This window comes from Bos indicus x Bos taurus, chromosome 7 (assembly GCF_003369695.1).
Source record: "Bos indicus x Bos taurus breed Angus x Brahman F1 hybrid chromosome 7, Bos_hybrid_MaternalHap_v2.0, whole genome shotgun sequence".
In the NCBI taxonomy this organism is placed as follows: Eukaryota; Metazoa; Chordata; class Mammalia; order Artiodactyla; family Bovidae; genus Bos; species Bos indicus x Bos taurus.
The window spans coordinates 95,079,859-95,101,987 of NC_040082.1; the positions used below are offsets into that span (position 1 = coordinate 95,079,859).

The 22,129-nt window shown below is 46.6% G+C and overlaps 1 protein-coding gene across 1 annotated transcript in view; it reads right to left on the reverse strand.

The window, feature by feature from the left end:
- The window catches only part of SMARCA4 (SWI/SNF related, matrix associated, actin dependent regulator of chromatin, subfamily a, member 4), a 74,044-nt gene that overhangs the window by 41,899 nt on the left and 10,016 nt on the right, over positions 1-22,129 (reverse strand). The window contains 8 exon segments of the mRNA XM_027547702.1: positions 413-479; positions 4,725-4,888; positions 6,248-6,398; positions 7,701-7,822; positions 14,464-14,521; positions 14,842-14,972; positions 20,911-20,961; positions 21,054-21,221. Coding sequence (XP_027403503.1) covers positions 413-479; positions 4,725-4,888; positions 6,248-6,398; positions 7,701-7,822; positions 14,464-14,521; positions 14,842-14,972; positions 20,911-20,961; positions 21,054-21,221 — 912 coding nt within the window.

A 22,129-nucleotide genomic window follows, 5' to 3' on the forward strand; every position in this document is an offset into this window, starting at 1 on the left:
GGCTGCATGAGGCACCCCGCCCCGCCCTCCCTCCCCCAACAAGGACAGGAGGCACCATCAGCCCCAGTGCACAGGTGAACTGGTCTAGAGATGGCGAGGACAGTGAGCAGCCCATCACACAGCAGCAGCTGTGCGACACTCACTGAGTCTGCCTATGTGGACAGGTCTGGAGGTCAGCTGGCGTAACAAACTTCAGGCGAGTGCATTCACACCAGCACAGTCCACGCACTGAGTCCAGAACTTAGCAAAAGCACCCCTCCTCGAAATGAAATGACCCAAGCCCCCACGTGGCTGACCTAAGAAGGCAGGCACACGTGCGTCCTGTCGTTAATGCAGGTCGACATCCCTCTTCACCACACGGATCTCCTACCCCCACACCCTGCCCACGCCCACCTCCTCAGGCGGCACGTACCTTGTAGGACACCTTCACCACCGAGGGGGCCCACTTGTCAAATTCGTAGGCCCAGTTGGAGAGGGTTCTGGGGAAAACAAGGAAGACAGTCAGGTACTAGGTCTGGCGTCAGCCGCTCACTGTCCACACTGATGTCCGTTGAGGACGTAAAGGCTGACGTGGCCGTGATCCTGGCAGGTAGACTTCCAATAATTTGTATAGTGATTTCCCCTTTAAGAGGTAGCACTTAACTGCCCACCTATTATGTGTGGGCTAAATTGAGTATTTTTCCCAGAATACAGTATGGAAAGGGGAAGAAAAAGTACTTCACAGTGGAGACACCTGCCACACACACTACCTCAGCCAGGTGATCAAGGTCAACCACCAGCGTGAAGTGTCTCGTTGACAGTAACTGCCCCATGATGAGTTGAGAGGCGGGCTTCCCTTCTGGTCTTTGTTCCCAAAACCCATCATCCCATCTAAGGATGAGAAAATCACCAAACAGACCCAGGTTGAAGTACCTCCTATGAAACACCTGACCAATCTCCGCAAAACCATCAAAGTCACTAAAGTTACGCAAAGTCTGAGGAACAGTCACAGACCAGAAGAGGCCTGAAGACACGTGAAGGGTAAATGCCACATGGGCTCCTGAGGCTGAAGACAGAAGTCAGGGCGAGACTAGTAAAATCTGCATAAAGTTTACATAAGGTAACGTGTTCAGTCACACTTTCTCTCTATATATAATGGGCCAGTGGGGATTCCTCACTTGTGACAAACGTAACAGGGTCACGTGAAATGTCATCAACCACAGCAACTTCCTCGGTGGTGCGCTGATTAAGACTGCACTTCCAGTGCAGAGGGGCACGGGTTCAATGCCCAGTCACAAACACACAAGCAAAAAAGATGTGATCAGCCACAGGGGGAACCAGAGGAAGGTACCGGGAGCTCTGGGTACCATCCTTCCAACTTTTCTATAAAGTGGATGCTATTCGACAGGAAACAAACCATCACAAGGCAATGGTGGGGACGTGCTGAAAGGACACAGTAGTCTTCCCTGGAAAATCCCATGGACAGAGGAGCCTGGTGGGCTGCAGTCCATGGGGTCGCAAAGAGTCGGACGCGACTGAGCGACTTCACTTTCACTTTCTTTCTTCAGCAAAATCGCTAATGATAGACTCCATGAGCCTACGCTGCTACAAAGAACTAAACCATTAAACTACTACACAGGGGAGAAGAGACAGCTTTCCTTTGCAGTAGATTCCAAGAGTGGGGAAGGAACGCTGGAAAGAGAAAACCTTGCCTGGGCACCTTCCAGGGGGATCATCGTTTCAGGCTAGAGTTTCTGATAGATGTTGAAACTACAGAGAAGAGTATGCTTAGAAATGCGACAGTCACAGAGTTTCTCAGAATCTTCCCACGGGATACTTATAAATCACAAAGGAAAACTCTTACGTTTGCATGGGGAAACCAGCAGGTACCACACAGGAAGAGAACAACTCGGGACTTCCCTGGTGGTCCGGCGGTTATGACTCCATGCTTCCACTGCAGGGGGCGAGGGTTCGAGCCTTGGTCGGGGAACTAAGATCCCTTGCGCTGCACCATCCGGCAGAAAGATAAAAGGGCAGACCAAAGTGATGCTCTCCTGTTGTGGAGCCCTGGGCTTGTGCTCTCTGATGTGAAGCCTCAGGAAGGGCACAAGAGCCCCTCCTGGAGGTTCTTGCCAGAATACCAGAAAGGACACATCACATGAGCCCTGTCTAAGGAGGGATGGTCTACCAAACACCTGCCCGGGATTCAGGCTCACAAAGATCAAGAAGAACAAAGCCGAGCGGGGCAGCTGTTACAGAGACATCACAACACACAACAAGAGGCAGGGGAGGGACCCTGGACCAGAAAAAGGTCTTCAATGGGGAAACTGACAACATCTGAACTGTGTCTCTGGAGTCACTAACAGTGATGATTTATCACCATGTTGTTACTAGCCTGGTGTTAAAACTGTCCTAAGGTGATGTGAGCTCTGGGAGGCCAGCTAAAAGGTGTGCAGGAACTTTTTAAGCTGCTTTTGCAGTTGTTTGTAAGCCTTAAAAATTTTTTTAAATGAAAATTAACAACTGGTATCTCATTGTAGTTTTGACGTGCATTTCTCTTTAGTGATGCTGAATAGCTTGTCATGTGCTCAGCGCCTTTGCTGTCCACCTGAAATCGTCACAACATTGCTAATCGGCTATACTCCTATACAAAATAAAGTTTAAAGAAACGTATGTTCAAAAAAGAGACAAACCATGGGACCTCCCTGGCAGTCCAGTGGTTAGGACTCTCACTGCTGAGGGTATTGAGAAGCTCTATGACTATCCCCTTTCTCATCTAAGATCCGGAAAACGGCAAGGTGCAGCCAAGAAAAAAAAAAAAAACAACCCAGTCTGTGCATAGCACACTGGACACAGAGCTATTCTGGTGTCCCACCTAAACAGAAGGGAGGGGACAGGAGTCCTTGGAGGGCTGTGGACAGTACACAGGCGAGGGCCGCGGGCACTGACAAGAAGCTGGGCCGACCCAAGGGAGGACGCAGCAAGGCCAGCTGCAGGCCCAGGACCTCCTGCCGCTTCTAGAAGCAACTCCCTCTCTATGAAGATCTACTCCTCCCAAGGCAACCAGATTTACACCACCATGAGCAAGAGAAAGCAAAAGGGGAAATCAACATCTCCCAGTAAACTGTGGAGGCTCCTGAAGCCCCCCAGCCACGAGTACATGGCCTATGGAGGCCTGGCCGTCTTCCAGGCAGGAAAGTATGTTCCCATGGGCTAGGGGATGAGGACATGGTTTCCCATCACCCGCCTCGACAGCTGACGTGGCCCCTACTGCACACTGGGCCGAAGGCAAGGGCTTCCCCTTCTGAGCCAGGCCAAGTGCACACACTCAGGCCTGGCCACATCAGAGCAGGCCATCCCCTGGGCCCATAGCTGGACTGCTGCCTAGCATGTGACTGGAACCAGGTCAAGGACAGCCAGTCCCAGGATTTCTGGAAAAACCCTGCAGGCAGAACCATCGTGTGTCATATGCAGAGCTAGGAAGAGGCAGCCCCGGAGTGGCTAAGGAATCTTGGCCCCAGAAAGGTGTCTGTGGGGAGGAAGAGGCCGGTACCACCAAGAGATTGCAAGTGAGAGCTTCCACAGGATGCCACTCAGGTACCAGACACCATAGCTGAGCACCTGTGGTGCCTGGACTGGGCTGGGACGCAACCGGCAGAGTGCAGAGCCCTAGCAGGAAGCGGAAACAGCACCTGAACAAACACCAAAACTCCACGTTCTAGTGGGCAGTTATCTGACTCCTGTGACAACCTGGAGCGGAATCTGCTGGTTGTAGGACTTGAAGAGGACACCAAGGACAGCCTGTGAGAGTCGCCCCAACAGGGATCATATGGGCAGGCACCCCAGAACCTGCCCTTCCTCTACCCTGTGCCTTGAACCCAGAGGCAGGCAGCCGTGCACTGGGTGTGACCCCCAAGAATTCACATGCTGACATCTTCATACCCAGAGCCCAGCTATGTTTGGAAATAGGGTCTTTAAAGAAGTAAAGAAGGGACTTCCCTGGTGGTCCAGTGGTTAAGAACCCACCTTTTGAGGCAGGGAATGTGATTTTGATCCCTGGTTGGGGACCTAAGATCCCACATGCTGCAGGGCAACTAAGCCCGAGCGCCACAACTGCTGAGCCAGCGAGCCACAACTACAACCCGATGCAGGGCTTCCCCAGCGGCTCAGTGGCAAGGAGTCCGCTGGCCAGTGCAGGAGACACGGGCTTGATCCTTGATCCAGGAGAATCGCACACCCCGCGCAACAGCTAGACCTGTGCACCACAACTATTAAGCCTGTGCTCTAGCGCCTGGGAGCACTAGAGAGAAGCCCGTGTGCCCCAACTACTGGGGCCGTGAACCACGGCAAAAAGCCTGCACGCTGCAACAAAGATCCTGTGTGCCCCAACTAAGACTGGACTCAGCCAAGTAAATAAATATTAGAAAACAAACAAAAAAAAGGTAACGAATAAAAATGAGGTCCTCAGGGTGAGCCCTAATCCAAGCCTATATGACTTCCTTATAAGAACAGGAAATGTGGGTACAAACACGCAGAGGGAAGGCGAAGTAAAGACTCAGGGAGAAGACACCGTCCGCAAGGTCAGGAGAGAGGCCTCGGGGGAAACCAGGCCTGCGGACACCCTGGACCCAGACTCGGGCTTCCAGGGAAGCAGGGCCCGCGGTGAGGTCACCCAGGCTGTGGTCCTTCATGAGGGTGGCCCAGACAAACTCACACATGGGCATCTGAGCTCGGGCGGCACTCACGAGAGGGGCACTATGATGAGGAAGGGCCCGTTGATGCGCTTGTGCTCCATGAGGTACGTGATGAGCGCGATGGTCTGGATGGTCTTGCCCAGGCCCATCTCGTCAGCCAGGATGCCATTCAGGTTGTTGTTGTACAGGGACACCAGCCACTCCAAGCCTTTGATCTGCAAGGACGAGCGGCCAGAGCTGAGGCCCGGGTGGGACGAGAAGGTTCCCTGCGCTTTGGAGACTTCCGAGCTCCAGCCCAGCCAGGGACCACCCGCTGCCATGCTCACTCGGCATTGTGCTCTGTTCACTCTCTTCTATCCCATTCGGCCCATCTCACACTCCTTTCTCTGGAATCACAGGGCTGCTGTGCTCATGAGAGCCAGGTATGAAACATCCTTCCCAGGCACATGTTTAAACTGTTAAGTCTCTGTCACTGCTGGCTACCAAGCCACACAGCCCACTGGGACCAGCCTGCCCTCAATGTGTGACTCTGGATTCAGGGGAGCCTTGGGGCATCAGGGTAACGAGTGCACCACACGACTAACTGCCTTGACAGCATTTCAAGATGAAGTGAAAGGTTTCCAAAGCTTGCGAAGCTTTCTGCCACAGGCCGTTAGAAGACTGTCCTCAAGGAAAATCTGGAAAGTTTCCTAACAGATTAAGTAAGTCGTGGCCATGTTCTGATTTCTGTGATTTACAGGCCTCTCTGGAAACTTCCACCAGTCACAGGATTCACCTTTGGAACCTCATGTCAGCAGAGGTGCTGAGTGCGCTTGTAAGGAAAAGCAGGGTTCAGGGGTTACCAGCACACTGAGCAGCAGACAGGGAACGTATTCTTTGGTTGGAGGTATGCCAGCTGTCTCCTGGGAGCTGAGATGAACAGGGGTGAGGGGCCACAGTCACAGAAAAAGAAATTTCTATGACGTGCAGTTCCCTTTCTTGGCTGCTCCAGGCCAGGCCCTGACACAGAGCTTTAGAGTCATGACCACATGACCGTCACAGGCCTGCATTTCTGAGAAGAAAGGACTAAGTCTAGAGCTGCTAGGCTCTCCTCCTCGCTGCTCACACTGCACAGAGCCCCTATGGCCCCACACCCGGGTCCCATTCTGGCTCAGCCATTCCCAAACCGTGTGATTTTTTTTTTTCTTTACTGGAGGATAACTGCCTTACTATTTTGTGTTGGTTTTGCTGTATAATATGAATCAGTCATAAGTATATTCATATTCCCTCCCTCTTGAACCTCCTTCCCACCCCCCCAATCCCACCCTCTAGGTTATCACAGAGCACTGAGCTGAGCTCCCTCTGAACCATCTGACTTTGAGAATCTGCTCCTTACTTATCCCTCAAACTCCCCATGAAACCTGGAGGATCACAGTGCCTACTGCAAAGCTGTTGGGGGAATTCAGATGCTAAAAGCCTGTCAGTGCTCCTGTTCTGCCAGGCACGAACCAAGCACGCAGGACAGACTGATTGCACCATTTCATTTCAACCCCTTTGTCAGGACTGCCGTGCGGACTCGGCCCCATCCAATCTACCTGGTACTGCTTGAGCACGCCATTGACCATAAGCGCCGACTGCTTGTCTACCCGCTCGGTAACGGCGTGGGCCACAGCATAATAGGACTGCAGGCCACGAGCGAGGGCCTGAGACACGCCGTACTCATCGTCCACATCTTGCTTGGCGTTCCTGGGAGGAAAACGGAAGGGCCATGAGAAGACAAACACTCTTACTTGGGACAACATGCTTCTGACACAAGCCTCTGCGGAGCAGCTTTTACAGTCTGAGCTGGAAGATGAGCCCAAGAGCAGCCACACAGTCTGAGGACGGGCAAGCCAGCAGACACTAACCTAGGGGCCAATACTGGACTTCTGGGTGCCGAGGGGGCGCCTAGGAAGGAGCGTTACTTTCAGCTGGAGGCTGGTTGCATGGCCCACCCTCTCTACTGAGAGTTCAAGGGAAAAGGTACACTTGACAGCCTTGCAAACTTGAATCATTTATACACTGGAGGTTTTGTGATCCAATCTGGAATTCTTTAAAAAAATGACAGTAAACTACTCACATTTTGTTAACGTGACAGATACAGGTGACCCGATGTCCCGCATACTGCTTTACGCTATGTTTCTGTCCTTGTATCACCCTACCCACTTGCCCAGTTAAGCTGGGTTTTCTTAGCGTAGAGCAGTGGTTTCCAAACTTTTTGGCACCAGGGACTGGTTTCATGGAAGACAGTTTTTCCACAGGCCAGGGAGTGCAGTGGGGTGGTTTCACCACGATTCAAGTACTTTACATATTATCGAGCACTTTATTGCTAATCTAATGCTGCCGCTGATCTGACAGAGGTACCGGGCTGCGGCCTGGAGGCTTAGAGGGTTTTTCTAATAGATTAAAAAGATTGTATGTTTGTTCTAATGGTTCCCCTCCATGCCTGAAGTGTATATAATACACATCATTCTCAATCCTCTAAGAGTATCCACTAACTCTGTACTGTAAGCCACCAGGAAACTGGTATAATAATTTTAACTGCTTTCAAGGGCAAAGGATGAAAAATAACCTAAATGACCGCCACTAGACAAAGGCCACAGTACAAGACCATGGCAGGGACACCACGCGGCCAGATGTGGAACAGAGTGAGATGCTGTGTGTACACAGACACAGGAGCAAGGGGCAGAAGAGTGTCCCAGAAATGAAAAGGGAAAAAAAAAGCACAGGGTATGCATGGAAGATACACGTGGAGGAACCAATTTCTCCCAGGGAGGAGAGGGGGAGGGCTGAGCTGGAGCACAAGCGTGGTAAATCTTTCGTGGTAAACCCCACCATCTCCTACACACAAGATGAACCACGTGAATGGATGGACTGTCATCACACCCTATGAAAATCAGAGACATCTGAAGTTAAGTCCATTTGACCTAGGCGGTCCAGCAATGACTGCCAGCTGGTGCTCCCACACAGGGAGCTGGCAGAGTGGGAGCGGGCAGAGAGAATCCTTACTCAATGATGTGCCGGGCATCCACCTCGGAGACATCATCGCTGTCGGGATCTGGAATCTTCTTCTTCTCCTCCACGGGCAGGGTTGGGGGCTGCGCGGGCTGCGGCTGCTCCTCCTCCTCCTCCTGCCAAGAGACAGGTCCGTGTCTCCCCAGGTCACCACAGGGATGGGCCTGGGGCGCCCGAGGGAGAAGCCCAGAAACTAGGGATGGTTTTACAACCCACACGCCTTCTTCCTGCCCATCCCCAAACATGTCATGCTTTTCACGTGCATCTTCTTTTAGCTGCTCAGTACATGATTTTTAGTTTTCATAGCAGAGTCCAGACACTTCTTTTTAAGGATATCTCAGGATATTTCTGTACTTCAGTTGCTGCTAGTAGATTCTATTTGCACCCAGCTCTTCTTACATAATGTATGCCACTAAAACAGCTTTTCAACTCTCTTGGATTTTCTAGGTATTAAATATTCATAGGCAACCTTCAGTATTTGCTGGTCTTGATTTACTTTTGGTTTTACTGACACAGCCCAAATGTCTAAAACATGTCAAATAAGACTCGTGGTAACAGGCACCATAGTTTACTAAGAGGTTTTCTATAAATGTGAGTACAGTAAGTCCCCTACATATGAACCTTCAAGTTGAGAACTTTCAAAGATGTGAACATGCAATCCATCAACGTCAGGTGTGAATGACAAAGCAGCCTGCCCTCCGTCTCCTACTGCTGACGATCCTCCAGCTCGGCCATGTCCCACCTCCTCTCCCCGCTCCAGTCCGTAAACTCTTCTTGCCTGTTCACTAGATGCCCACCCCCGAGTGTCAGCTACTGACCTGTACTATTATACTTTTCAAGGTACCATACTATAACAGTGAAAATGTTTTCTTTATAGTTCATGATTGTTTTATGTATTCTTTGAGTGAAAAGTATTATAAACCTGTTACTGTACAGTACTATATAGGTAAACTGTGTTAGGTGGCTACCTATGTGAACTGTTGGACTTACGAACGCACTCTCGAAATGGAACTCATTTGTATGTAGGGGACTTACTATTTAAGTATTATGTTTCATTAAAAGGATATTTTAACATTAACTTAGCAGATAATAAAGGGGATTCTGTATGACATATTGATAAAATACACACAAATGTACTCCTTAACATTAAACTAGCCTTGTATTCCTGTTTAAATCACACAAAATGTGTGTGTACAATGGAACTGCTATAAAACTAAAAAAAACAAAAAAGAAAGTATCTGTTAATTAACCTGTTAAAATTATTCCAATCAAACTCCAATGAAATTTCCCTTGGAGAAAGCAAAATAATTTTATAGATTACTGGGAATAATGAACACGTGATGATAGCACACACACTTTGGCCCCCAAAAATCATAACTGTACGACTTTCCAAGCTGATATTACCAGGAATTAAATAGGAATGGGAAGCCTGGCTGATTTCAATTAAAGGGGATCAGCAAATTTTACCTTAAAAAGTGACATGACAGCTGGACAAAAGTAGCACCAGGAACCATTCCAGAGAACTGGAGTCTGAGAGGCACTAATGCTTAAAAAAACTGCCGAGCTTTGAGTAAGTAGAGGGTGGGAGTTTGTAGAGATTTCACTTGTGGGTGTTTTCCCCTCTCCCCTCCTGACATGTAAGCTGTCAGGGTAGGCGGGCCATGAGGCCTGGCAACTGAGGTTGATGGGGGACTCAGCTGTTTTACAGCAGTGGGCAATGCTCGGGCCAGCAGCAGTCAGTGGAGCTGAGGACCTCAGCCACGCGTAGGGAGAGCAGATTACCAGCTGAGGGCTCTGCACATGCGCAAAGGAAATGAAACAGGGCCCGGCGGAAAGTAAAAGCCAGGGTAGGCTTGAAAATGAGCCAGACCCAGAACATGCTCTTCTACATACACAGATCTATTGGCAGGAGACACAGTCTTTACTGGCTCAAGGTGTTGGAGGTGACTGCTACGTTATGAAGAAATACAACCCATTCCTAGAGGGCCAGGATTAAAAATGAAAATGAGAAAAAAACAAAGCAAAACAATTAACCGAGCAGACACCACAGACAGCACATTCCCTGGGGAAACATCCCACAGATTCAGCCTAGATAATTTATTAAACAAATAAAAACACCAAAAAAGAACCCACAAGGGTGAAAGTCAGAACCCAGAGTGGCTAATACAGCCTTCTACTAAACATTCTGTGGGCTCCCTGGTGGCTCAGAGGTAAAGAACCTGCCTACAATGCAGGAGACCCAGGTTCCATCCCTGAGTTGGGAAGATCCCCTGGAGAAGGAAACAGCAACCTGCTCCAGGATTTTTGCCTGGGAAATCCCATGGACAGAGGAGCCTGGCAGGCTACCGTTTATGGGGTCGCAAAAGAGTCAGACATGACTTAGCGACTAAACAACAACATTCACTGTAAGATAAGCAAAAAAGGAAGAGAGTGTGATGTGAACATGATTTACTCATCTTGTTAAAAGACACCCATGAAAAATTTACAGCTAACACTAAACAGTGGCAGAGTAACTGCCTCAAACTTAACATCAAAAACAAGCCAATGATACCTGCTCTGGATGCATCTATTCAACATTCTACTGGAGGATCTAGCCAGTGCAACAAGGCAAGAAAAAGAGATTAAAAATTAAGGCACACAGATGGGAAAGGAAGAAGTCATGGTTATTTATGAATGACACGATCTTGTTTGTGAAAATCCAAGAAATGACATGATCTTGTTTGTGAAAATCCAAGGAATCAAACAAACAAAAAAACCTTACTAGAATTACCAATATGAGTTTAGCAAGTTCCCAGAACATAAGATCAACATAAAAAATTTTTTTCCATGTTATTTCCACAGAAAAGCTACAAAATATTCAAAAATAAAATTAAGAAAACAATTCTATTTATAGTAGCATAAAAGGGATAAAATAATTAAGAAAAAATTTAACAACAAAAAAACAAAAACTGTACTCTGAAAACTACCAAACAATACTAGAAGAAATTAAAGATTATCAAAATAAATGGAGAAACAGTTCATGTTCATGGACTGGAAGACGAAGTACTATTAAACGTGATTCTCCCAAAACTGATCTAGACTCAACACAACCCCCCCCAAAAATCCCAGCAAGCCTTTCTGTAGTAATTGATGAGCTGATCCTAATGTGTACATGGGGATGTGAAGGCTCTGGAATAGTCAATACAGCAAAAAAGTTGAAGGACTAACACTACCTGATTGTAAAACTTATTATAAGCTACAATAATCAAGATAGTGTGGCAGTGACACAAAGATAAACATAATCAGATCAACAGAAAAACACTGAATCAGAAACAAACCCTTATTCTAACTAATTTCCCACAAAGCTGCCAAGGCTATTCAATGGGGGAAAATACCCTATTCATCAAATGGTGCTGGGTAAGGTGGATATCCATATACAAAGAAACCCTTAGACCTTCAGATCACACAGAAATCAACTCAACTATGACCCTAAATGTAAGAGCTTAAATATAAAACTTCCAAAAGAAAACATAAGAAAAATCTTCATGATTTCAAACAGTTCTCAGTATACCACCAAATGCACAATTCATAAAAGAAAAAAATCAATAAAAAGATTCCATCAAAATGAAACATTTTTACATTTCAAGACAACACTGAGGGGAAAAAAGGCAAACAGACCAGGAGAAGATATCTGCAAGTTATATATCTGATTAAGGACAGGTATCAAGAACATATGAAGAATTCCTACAACTCGATGATGAAATGACAAACAACCCAATTTAAAATCACCAGAAGATTTCAGTAGATTTTCACCAAAGAAGACATCTGAATGGTGCATACACATTTGAAAAGATGCTCAACGTCACTACTTACTAGGAAAATGCAAAGTAAAACCAGAGATACCATTACATACCCGCTAGGATGCCTACAATGTAAAGAACAGATAATACCAAGTGTTGATAAGGACACGGAGAAACTGGGGACCTGTGAAAAGGTACAATCACTTCAGGCAGTGGTTTGCTAATTGCTTAAAAAGTTAAACATAAACTTACCATATGACCCAGCAATGCCATTCCGAAGTATTTACCCAAGAGAAATGAAAATGGAAAACACACAAATGCCCACAATTTGGTGAATCGACAAACAAAATGTGTATATCCATGCAAAGGAACACGACTCAGGAATAAAAAAATTTGTTTAACATCTTAACTTTTATTAATGGCTTCTCCACAATATTTCTTTTTAATATTTTTAAATTGAGGTATAAATTACTTAAGAGTAAAATGTACACATCTTATCAAAAATTTTGATAGTTGAGTTTGTTAAGTTTGGAAATATGCATATTAGGGTTAAATCTACACCCTCAAAGCAGAGAATATCTTCCTTTTTCTTTTCCATTATGCTTTATTACAGGGTATTAAATACAGTTCTCCGTGTGCGGGACCTTGCTGTTTACCCATTCTATAAATAGCAGTTCGTATCTGCTTGTCCCATACTCCCAATCCTTCCTCCTCCCTTGCCCCCTGGCAGCCACAAGTCTGTTTTCTATGTCTGTTTCTATTGTATAGATAAGTTCATTCACATCATATTTTGGATTTAATGTATAAATGATATCATGTAGTATTTGTCATTCTCTGACTGACTTTGCCTAGTATGACAATCTTTAGGTGCATCCATGTTGCTGCAAATGGTATTATTTCATTCTTCTTTATGACTAATACTTCACTGTGTATATTATCTTTAACATCTTCTTTAACCATTCACCTCTCGACGGGCATTCAGGCTGTTTGCGTATCTTGGCTATTGTAAATAATGCTGCTATAAACACAGAGGTGCATGTATCTTTTTGAATTATAGTTTTATCTGAATATATGCCCAGGAGTAGGATTTCTGATCACACGGTCATTTTTAGTTTTTTGAGGAACTAAATGTTCTCCATAGTGACTGCACCACCTTACATTTCCACCAATACTGCAAATATTTTCTTCACACTTTCTCCAGCATTTGTTATTTGTAGACTTTTTAATGATGGCCATTCTGACCAGTGTGAGGTGGTATTTTATTGTAGTTTTGGTTTGCATTTCTCTAATAATTAGCAATGTAGAACAAACTTTTGACATACAGACAACATAGGTGAAACTTAAAAACATGCCACGTAAAAGAAGCCAGACAAAAAATACCACATCTTGTATAATTCCATTTATGTGAAACTCTGGAAAAGGCAAATCTATAGAGCAGAGCAGACCAGAGATTTCCTGGGGCTGGAGGAAGTAGCAAGAACAAACTATAAATCAGTGAGATGAAGCTTTTTGGGGTGATGAAAACATTCTAAAGTTGGTGTAGTGTGATGACTATGCAATTCTGTTACTTCACTAAAATCACTGAAGAGTAATCTTCTTATGGGTGCGTTTTACAGTACGCAAATTATATCTCCAAAAAGTTGTTTAAAAAAATTTCAATGAAGCATTATTAGTCTAAAAATCATTAGAATTTTAAAAGGAATTTTAAATACTACATCAACTATGTATCTATGCCTCAATATTTAAAAACAAATAAAACAAAATAACGAGAAAAGTAAATTCTTAAAATTAAAAAAAAAAAAAAGAAACTGGTGGATATAAAACCCAATGTATTAATTTTTTTTTTCCAATGTATTAATTTTTTAAAAGTATCACAGGTCAGTGGGGAAGCGGTGAACCAACAGTATACCCATTGTCTTAATACTACTTTGCTGTTGTTCCGTCAGTAAGTCATGCCCTACTCTTTGCAACCCATGGACTGTAGTCTGCCAGGCTCCTCTGTCTGTGGGACTTACTACTACTAGAAGTGGGGGGAAAGGGACTCCATCTGAATTCCTACACAAAATAAATTCCAGGTAACCTGAAGAGGTAAGAAGGAGGGGAGTGAAGACAGGACAAATCAAAAGAAAGATATAGATAAACACCAAGCTGATTTCAGGCTGAGGTAAATACATAAAGAACACTTAAAGTTTCAGCTAAAATACACAACTGATCTGAAATGGGCAAGTGAAGCAAATCATTCAAAGGAGAAATCTAGGTGGTCAGTAACACCTGAAAAAATGTTTGATTTTAATAAGCAAAGATATGCCTGTTAAAATTCTCTCTAACCTCATGGAGGGGGCGAAAGCTTTTTAAAAGCCTTGTAAGCCACCCTCACCGCAGTTGATGGGGGAGTGCAAGGAGTACCCTTCTTGGGGGTAACCGTGCAGAAGGAACCCTCCCCACAGACACTGCATCCCCAGGCTTCCTCCCAGTCACCCTTCCCAAGGCCGGCCAGGACAGACAAAGGGACAAGACTCTCATCTGAGCTCTGACAACCAGGGAAACTCTAAAAATCACCTCACAGGGCATAATTCAACGACTTAGAGAATACGCACAATAAATACAATCATGTATAAGGTTTTCAAAGAACAGATGATAAGGGGCAAAATCTGCATGCTCACGATCACATGCTCATAACTTCATACCGGCATTTTTTGGAGGGTAGAGTTGCTGGGTGCCTGGCATATGGCCAGTGTGACTGAGGACATCTATATTTTACTTAATGAAGTTAGAGTGGAAACAGTCACGTGTGATGAGAGGCTACCATATTAAGCAATGTGGCTCTCAAAAACCAACTTTCAGCCTCAGCGGCCCCCTGCCCATCTCTCACCCAACTCGATGCCTGGCCTGAGTGGAAGAGGAGCTTAGCATCCATGGTGGTAGAGGTCACACCACAGAGCCCCGAGGGCCTGGATGGTCAGCAAACGAACTCTTACCTCCTCCTCTTCTTCTGAGCCACTCTCTTCACTATCAGATCTTGGAGCTACTTCATACCTGGAGAGGGGAAAAAAAAAATCAGTGTTGTAATATACATCTTCCCAGGAGACTTGCCTAGAGGTACAGTGGTTAAGACTCCAAGCTTCCAATGCAGGGGGCACGAATTCAATCCCTGGTGGGGGAACTAAGATCCCATATGTCATGCAGCACAGATTAAAAAAAAACAAACTCCCCAGAACCAGCATGATTCACTTTCTTTAGCAAATCAGCCTGGTCCCAACGCGACCAGGACCACCCCTGGCGGCTAGCTCCCGTGGAACGAGGCTGCCTTTCAACCTGGGATGCTGGTTGCCACTGGCCCGCAAGACCCCACTCACCCCGGGTTCATCTCCAGCCAGGCCTCCAACTGCCCGGCCTTGGGTGCATCTGTGCCTGTGAGGATCTTCCCACTCTCCACGTGGATCACTTTCACCGGGAGGTCGCTCATTTGGCTGGTCTCGTCTAGAGGCTGAAAGAGAGTCACACGCAGGACATGAGGTTCTGCAGAGTTCGTACCCTGGGCGTCCATCCACGCACCAGGGCCATCTGGGAACTGCCCCCCACCCACCCCAACTCCAGCCCAGAAAAATGGCACACAAGCCGGGTTACTGAATGTTAATAACTCAGTAAAAATATATGTAACCAATTGATAACAGCTGTGTCTTGGAAATAACTGACATAAATGTTTTTGATTTTCAAATAGGTATTGGGTTGGCCAAAACATTGGTTGGGGTTTCCCCATAAGATGGGACTGAAAAACCCAAACCAACGTTTTGGCCAACCCGACACCCATTTGGCCAACTCAATAACAAATCATACAGTCCAAGATTCAAGAAGATGGAGTGTGGACTCTCCGCATCCCCACCCCAGAACTCAACAGTCCTTCTCTCTACAGGTGCCCACCACAATCAGTTTCTGGTGTGTTCTCCTAGATCAATTCCACACAGAAGAAACAAGGTCTTCTGTATTCATTCCTTTTTGACCCAAGTGACTACACTATTCCCATTCTTCTGGCCCTTGATTGCTTCCATTCATACTGGATTTGTAGACTTCATCAAAGGTCCTCATTCTTTTTTGTTAAACAGCTAATTAGAATCTTTGAAAAATCAAACAACTTCCTTGTAGCAACAAATATTTAATTCCTTGATTTCTTGAGATACTGACTTCAGATGAAGTTTTCCCCTTCAACAGATCCTTCACATTTCCTGGCAAGACCTTCAGGATGAGGATGAAGATGGAAACCTTTGTCTGCACCCACTAGGAACTTACTACCTCCCAAACCTCCCTGCAGGCTGTGCTCACCACCTACAATGACCCTCAGTAGAGACTATTGATGCTGTTTAGTCGCTCAGTTGTGTCCAACTCTTGCAACCCCATGGACTGTAAAACCGCCTAACCACCACCCCACAAACAAGCTCTGCAGGCTGCCTCGGTCAGTGACTGTCACCCCTGCATCTTTCCTGGGAGCAATCAGGGTGCTGATGGTGGGACCTCTCCATCCCCAGAATCCTGACTCAACTGCCCTGGGGTCCTCACCCCAGGCCTCTCTAATTTTCAGAAGTTCCCCAGGTGATAATGATGTCCAGCCAAGGCTGTGGACCACCAACAGCCACCATGGAGCAGTGCTTCCTGTCACTGTAACAGGATGAGCAGCTGCAGTGGCAATCCTCCAGAGTTCCCTGGGCCTCAGCTTCCCGCCATACGAATGCCCCAAATGGCCTCAGGAAGGCTTTGTGCTGTGGTCAAATGCGAGCCCACATCTCTTCTTAAAAAATTCAATATTTCAAATAAAACCCTGTGGAATAAGTATCAACACATTATGTGAGTTAATCACTATAGCCATTCATTTCTGGAATCAGGCCAATAGGCAAAAGTGTGCCAACCGCTATGGGCTAGGTTGTGTCCCCTCTGGAACTCAAAAGCTCAAGCCCCAACTCTCCAATGTGACTATATTTAGAGACAGGGCCCTGTGGGAGTGAGGGGGTGGGGTAATCCAGGTTAAGGTCATAAGGTCATAATTAGGTCATAAAGGTGGGGTCCTCATGATGGGATTAGTGACTGTAGAAGAAACCCCAGAGCCTGCTCTCTTTTCAGCCAAAAGGCAGGAGGCTACAAACCAGGAACAGAGTCCTCACCAGGAATCAACCTTGCTGAACCTTGAGCTTGAATTTCCAGCTTCGATAACCATAAAAACACGTATTTCTGATGCTTAAGCCATACCAGCTAAGAGAGCATCAAAAGGTAAGTACAAGGAGGCTCATTACCACAATGTGCGTGTAAAAAAGAAAGCAAACAGGGGGAAGAGCTACCAACAAGGGAGGAGGTACACAGGTCCATCAGAGTTGGCTGGTGCAGGGTGTCTGCTGTATCTACTGATGTGAAGCAACTTAAACAGCTATCAGTCTGAACGATGAAAGAGATTCTAAGTATGTCAATACAAAAAAATAAGAGAACTAATGGCTTGATATGGAAAGTGGTCCAAGATACTCTCCCAAGTAGAAGTCTTGCTATGTGTAGACTAACCCAAATGGTTCCCAAACAAAACAAAGGGAATGCAAGCACGAAGATTCTGGGAAAGGTGTAGAGAGAGACGTCAACCAGAAATCAACATGCACGCTCATGAGAGAACAAGCACCATGGGGGCTTCTACTTCTCACGTCGTCACTACATTCACATTTCATGTTATCATTTTTTCACCAAGGAGAAGTATCGCATTTATGATTCAAAGAAGCAAGCAACAGCCACATCTCTAATACAGTGACATTAAAAAGAGTCAGGTGGGACTTCCCTGGCCGTCCAGTGGTTACTGGACTTCCAATGCACTTCCAATGCAAAGGGTGTGGGTTCAATTCCTGGTAGGGTAACTAAGATCCCACATGCCTCTTGGCCAAAAACCAAAACATAAAACAGAAGTACTGTAACAAATTCAATAAACACTTCAAAAATGATCCACATTAAAAAGAATAAATAAATCTCACAAGTAAATAAATAAAAAGAGTATGGTGAGGGTAATAAATAAATAAACAGAGTGAAACTGGAAAAACTAAAATACAGCACCAGGCGGGGAAAAGAAAACCTCCAAGAGGCATGTATACAGCAGATACCCCAGAGCACACACTCCCATGATTACTCAAGGCTTCCCTCTGGGAAGGGGCTTAGAGGAGGGGTTCAGGGAGAGGGTAGACAATACACTGTTCATTTGCACATCTCACATCTTTTTTTCACATGAGTGTGTCAGGTGAGAATGGCTGCCTTCATGAGGCAGAAAGGAATGTTCTGGAAGAGACGGATGTGTGGGGATAGTAGCCCCTCTCTAGGGGGCCTCTTTGCATGGTTCTGACTTTGGGACCAGGCTAATATTTCACATACTAAATAAATAAGTGAGGAGTAAATAAGTGGCCCAGTAGTAAAGAATCCCCCTGCCAATGCAGGAGACATAAAAGACACAGGTGCAATCCCTAGGTCGGGAAGATCTCCTGGAGGAGAAAATGGCAACCCACTCCAATGTTCTTGCCTGGGAAACACCATGGACAGAGGAGCCTGGTGTGCTACAGTCCATGGGGTCACAAAGAGTCGGACACAACTGAGGGACTGAGCATACATGCACACAAATAAATAAAACCAACAAGGATTGGGGGGAACCTCACAATTGGGAGGACTAATCTTCTGAACAAAGGATCTGAAGCATATACTTAAAAAATAATAACTTATTTACTCGGGTGTGCCAGGTCTTGGTTGTGGCATGTGCGGTCTTGTTCCCTGACCAGGGATCAAACTCAGGCCCCATTGACAGCTCGGAGTCTTAGCCACGGGAAGTCCCTGGAGCACATATTTTAAATTGAAAACAAACACTGACCGCACGTTAGCCACTCTGAATGTACTTCCTGCACCTTCTAGGACTCTGCGAATAAGGGATTATACTGTGGCAGACAGGAGTCAGTTTGGGGCTATCATAACATGGGCAGGAGAAGGAGAGAACGAAGCCAGGGTATTGGATTAGAATTGGAGGTATCAGTGCAACTGCAACATTTTTAATTTATATAACTAGTTAATACATGTAACTACTAAAGTGGATGTGCGTGCATACACACATCTATTTCCTAGATATGTCCGCTGAGGGCCCCCAAACAATGAAAGCTCAGTAACAATGAGCACACGTAGATCATGGTTTCCAAACACTCTTTTCTGATGAAAGGAGTCAGGGCTCCCTGGAGGAATGGCTGAGTTCAGGAGGGAAAGCAGATGAGCCTGGGGCCATTCTGGTGTGTGAGGAAGTCACAACGCCCTCAGAGAACAATGGGGCAGAGGGACACAGGAGTTAAGGTGAAGGGGTTCCCACTGGCCTAAACTGGAACAGTCTTGAGCATCAAAATATATAATGACAGTGCAAAGATTAAACCAAGTAAATCCATTAGACCAAATGAGAATCCATGAGTCGGTACCAGGGGTCGGCAAACCATGGCCCATGAGCCAAATAAAGAAGAACAGAAGGTTGTGTCCGTCAGCAGAGGAATGGATAAAGAAAATGTGGTGCAGGACTTCCCTTGTGGTCTAGTGGCTAAGAATCCACTTGCCAACGCAGGATACACAGGTTCGCTCCCCAGTGCAGGAAGATACCACATGTCACGGGTAACTAAGCCTGTGCACCTCAGCTACTGAGCCCCGGCTCTAGAGCCCGTGCTCTGCAACAAAAGCAGCCACTGCAATGAGACGCCTGTGCACTGCAACTGAGAGTAGGCCCTGCTCGCCACAACTAGAGAAAGCCCCAACACATCAATTCAGATCCAATGCAGCCAAAAATAAAATAAACTTTTAAAAAAGACAGGCAATAACATGTATTGACAAAGGTGTGGAGAAACCGGAACCCTTACAATAACACAATACTGATACGGAAAAAAAAGACATAGTACATGTATATAACAGAATACTATGCAGCCATAAAAAGGAATGAAATTGTGCCATTTACACAGACATGGATGGACATACAGATTGTCACACAGAGTGAAGTAAGTCAGAAAGGAAAATCCCGCATACTAATGCATATATGTGGAATCTAGAAAAATAGTACTAGTGAATTTATCTGCAAAGTAGAAATAGAGACACAGGTGTAGACAACAAATGTATAGCTACCAACGAGGGAAGAGAGGGTTTGGGATGGATTAGGAGATTGAGACTGACACATATACACTACTATGTATAAAATGGACTTCCTAGGTGGTGAAGAATCTGCCCACCAATGCAGGAAATTTAAGAGACGTGGGTTTGATCCCAGGGTCAGGAGAAGGAAATGGCAACCACTCCAGTATTCTTGCCTGCAGAACCCCATGAACAGAAGAGTTTGGTGGGCTACAGTCCACATGGTCACAAAGAGTCAGACATGACTGAAGTAACTTAGCACAGCACACATGTATAAAACAGATAATAAGAACCTGCTAAATAACACAGGGAACTCTACTAAATGCTCTGAGCTGACCTAAATGGGATATAGCAGGAACTAACACAGCATTGTTAAGCACACTCCAATTTGAAAAGAAAAAAGGAAGACTTTCCCTTCTTGCAGAAAGCCAACTAATAAACACAGAAGGAATACTGCCTGGAGAAATCACCATCTTGCAACCGTTATGGCAAAAACTGATGCAGGCAAACACAGTGGACGCTGGAACAGTGGGTGGAGGTTTCAGGCGCTACAGTATCTCCAGAGTCTGAGTACCTCCCCAGAGCGTACTTCCAATCACTGCAGTTGGAGACGCCTAGGCTGACACCAAGGGATCAAGGTCAGCACTGAGGGAAGCAATCTACGCCACACACTCCCCATGTGATGCATGGAGAAGGACCCTGAGTCACTCCAGGGCTTCCTGCTGCTGTGAAGGACACCGGAGGGTCAACTGTGAGTCCATACAAGGGCTGTGGATCAGATGACAGCACTGCGTCAATGTTCATTTCCTGGTTTTGACTGCTGTACACTTATGGAAAAGAACAGCCTTGTTTTTAGGATGTACACATGAAACATACAGAGCAGCAGAGTGCCACCATGTTGGCATCTGACTCTCAAATGGCTTATAAAAAATGAGTATCAACAGTGGGGATGTGGGTGATGAACACACAAAGGTTCTCTGTACTGTTCTTACACCTCTCTGGGGAGTCTAAAATTTTAAAGAAAGAACTAAGAAAGAAATAACAGCCCATGAACAGAAAAAGCCCCAGAAGGAAACACACCCACGTGTGAACGATGTGCTCTCTGGAGAGTGGGGGCAAGAAGGGTGGGGGGGTGGCAGGGGACCGAGGGGGACTCTTAACAGCACGATACATTTCATAATTTCAGAACGAAAAAAACTTTAAGGGTGAAATTGACCTAACTTCCGGGGATGGGCTGGCATGTCCACAACAAGAAAGCCCTGGTTGCTCACCTCGCCATCAGGTCCGATCGCAGGCGTCTGTCCTTCAGCATTTTCTGCCTTCTGGAAGGGAAGAGAGAGACAGTCAGCCCCTGACAGAGAAGGCCAAGGTGCATGCCCACACACAGCCACTCCAGCCCCACCAAGGGGCGCACCTTCTTCTTCTTCTTCTTTTTCTTCTCCTTGGCGACCTGGGCGGCCTTGTGCTGCCGCACCAGCTCCGTGAGGTTAGCTACGTATTCATCTGTCTGCTGCAGGAGGTAGGCCAGGCGCTTGTCCTTCTTCTGGTCGATGAGTTTTCGGTAGCCCTCCTCGTCCTCGGCCTGCAAAAGCGGGTGGTTACGGCGGAAGCTTGTGACTCACCTGTCCACCAGCACCCAGGGCAGCCAACAGACTCAGAAGCCTGTGGGGTGTTGCTAACCAGTGGCCAGACCCACATTTAGGAAGCACTGAGCTCATGGCCTACACTGTGCTCTATACACGCCCTTCACTGATGTGATCTATGAACTCCCCTGCAGAACGTCCCCAATTCCCACCCCTACCAGGCCCCACAGGGCCCAGCTGGACAGACGTGGTCCTGCAGGAGCCATTTAAAAGGCCCATCCTGGGACTTCACTGGCGGTCCAGCGGTTAAGACTCCACTCTTCCACTGTAGGGAGTATGAGTTCGATCCTTGGTTGGGGAACTACGATCCCACATGCCATGAAATGTGGCCAGACTAAGACTGGGGAGAAAAAAGCCCCATCCCCTCTGTTCACAAGACACCCAAATTCCAACTATTCTCTCCACCTTTTCCAAACCACTACTCTCCCACCTGGCTTTCTGAGAAGACATCAGACCACACTGCCCTCCTCTAGCTCACAGCCTCCCATTCAGGGTCAGAATTAAAGCCGAAGCCCTCCATGGCCTGCCAGGCCTCCCGTGAATGCCAGGAGGTTGGAGGTGGGACTCCAACCTCACTGCCTTGAACCACGCTGTTCTAGAGGGTACTGATTGAGCCCCACACATAGCTTACTCCTGCCTCGAGTCTATGCTCTTGGCTCCCCTGTGCTGGGAGGCACACCCCCCGCCCCAGAGCTCTGCAGTCGTGGGTCAGGCCCACCCTACCTGGAACACACAGTTAATCCCCACTCCCTGGTTCTGCTTTGTTCTCCTCTGTGCACTTCTCACCCCCCAAAACCATCTTGTCTGTCTCTGTGGGCACCTGTCTCTCTAGGGCCAGCATGACCCC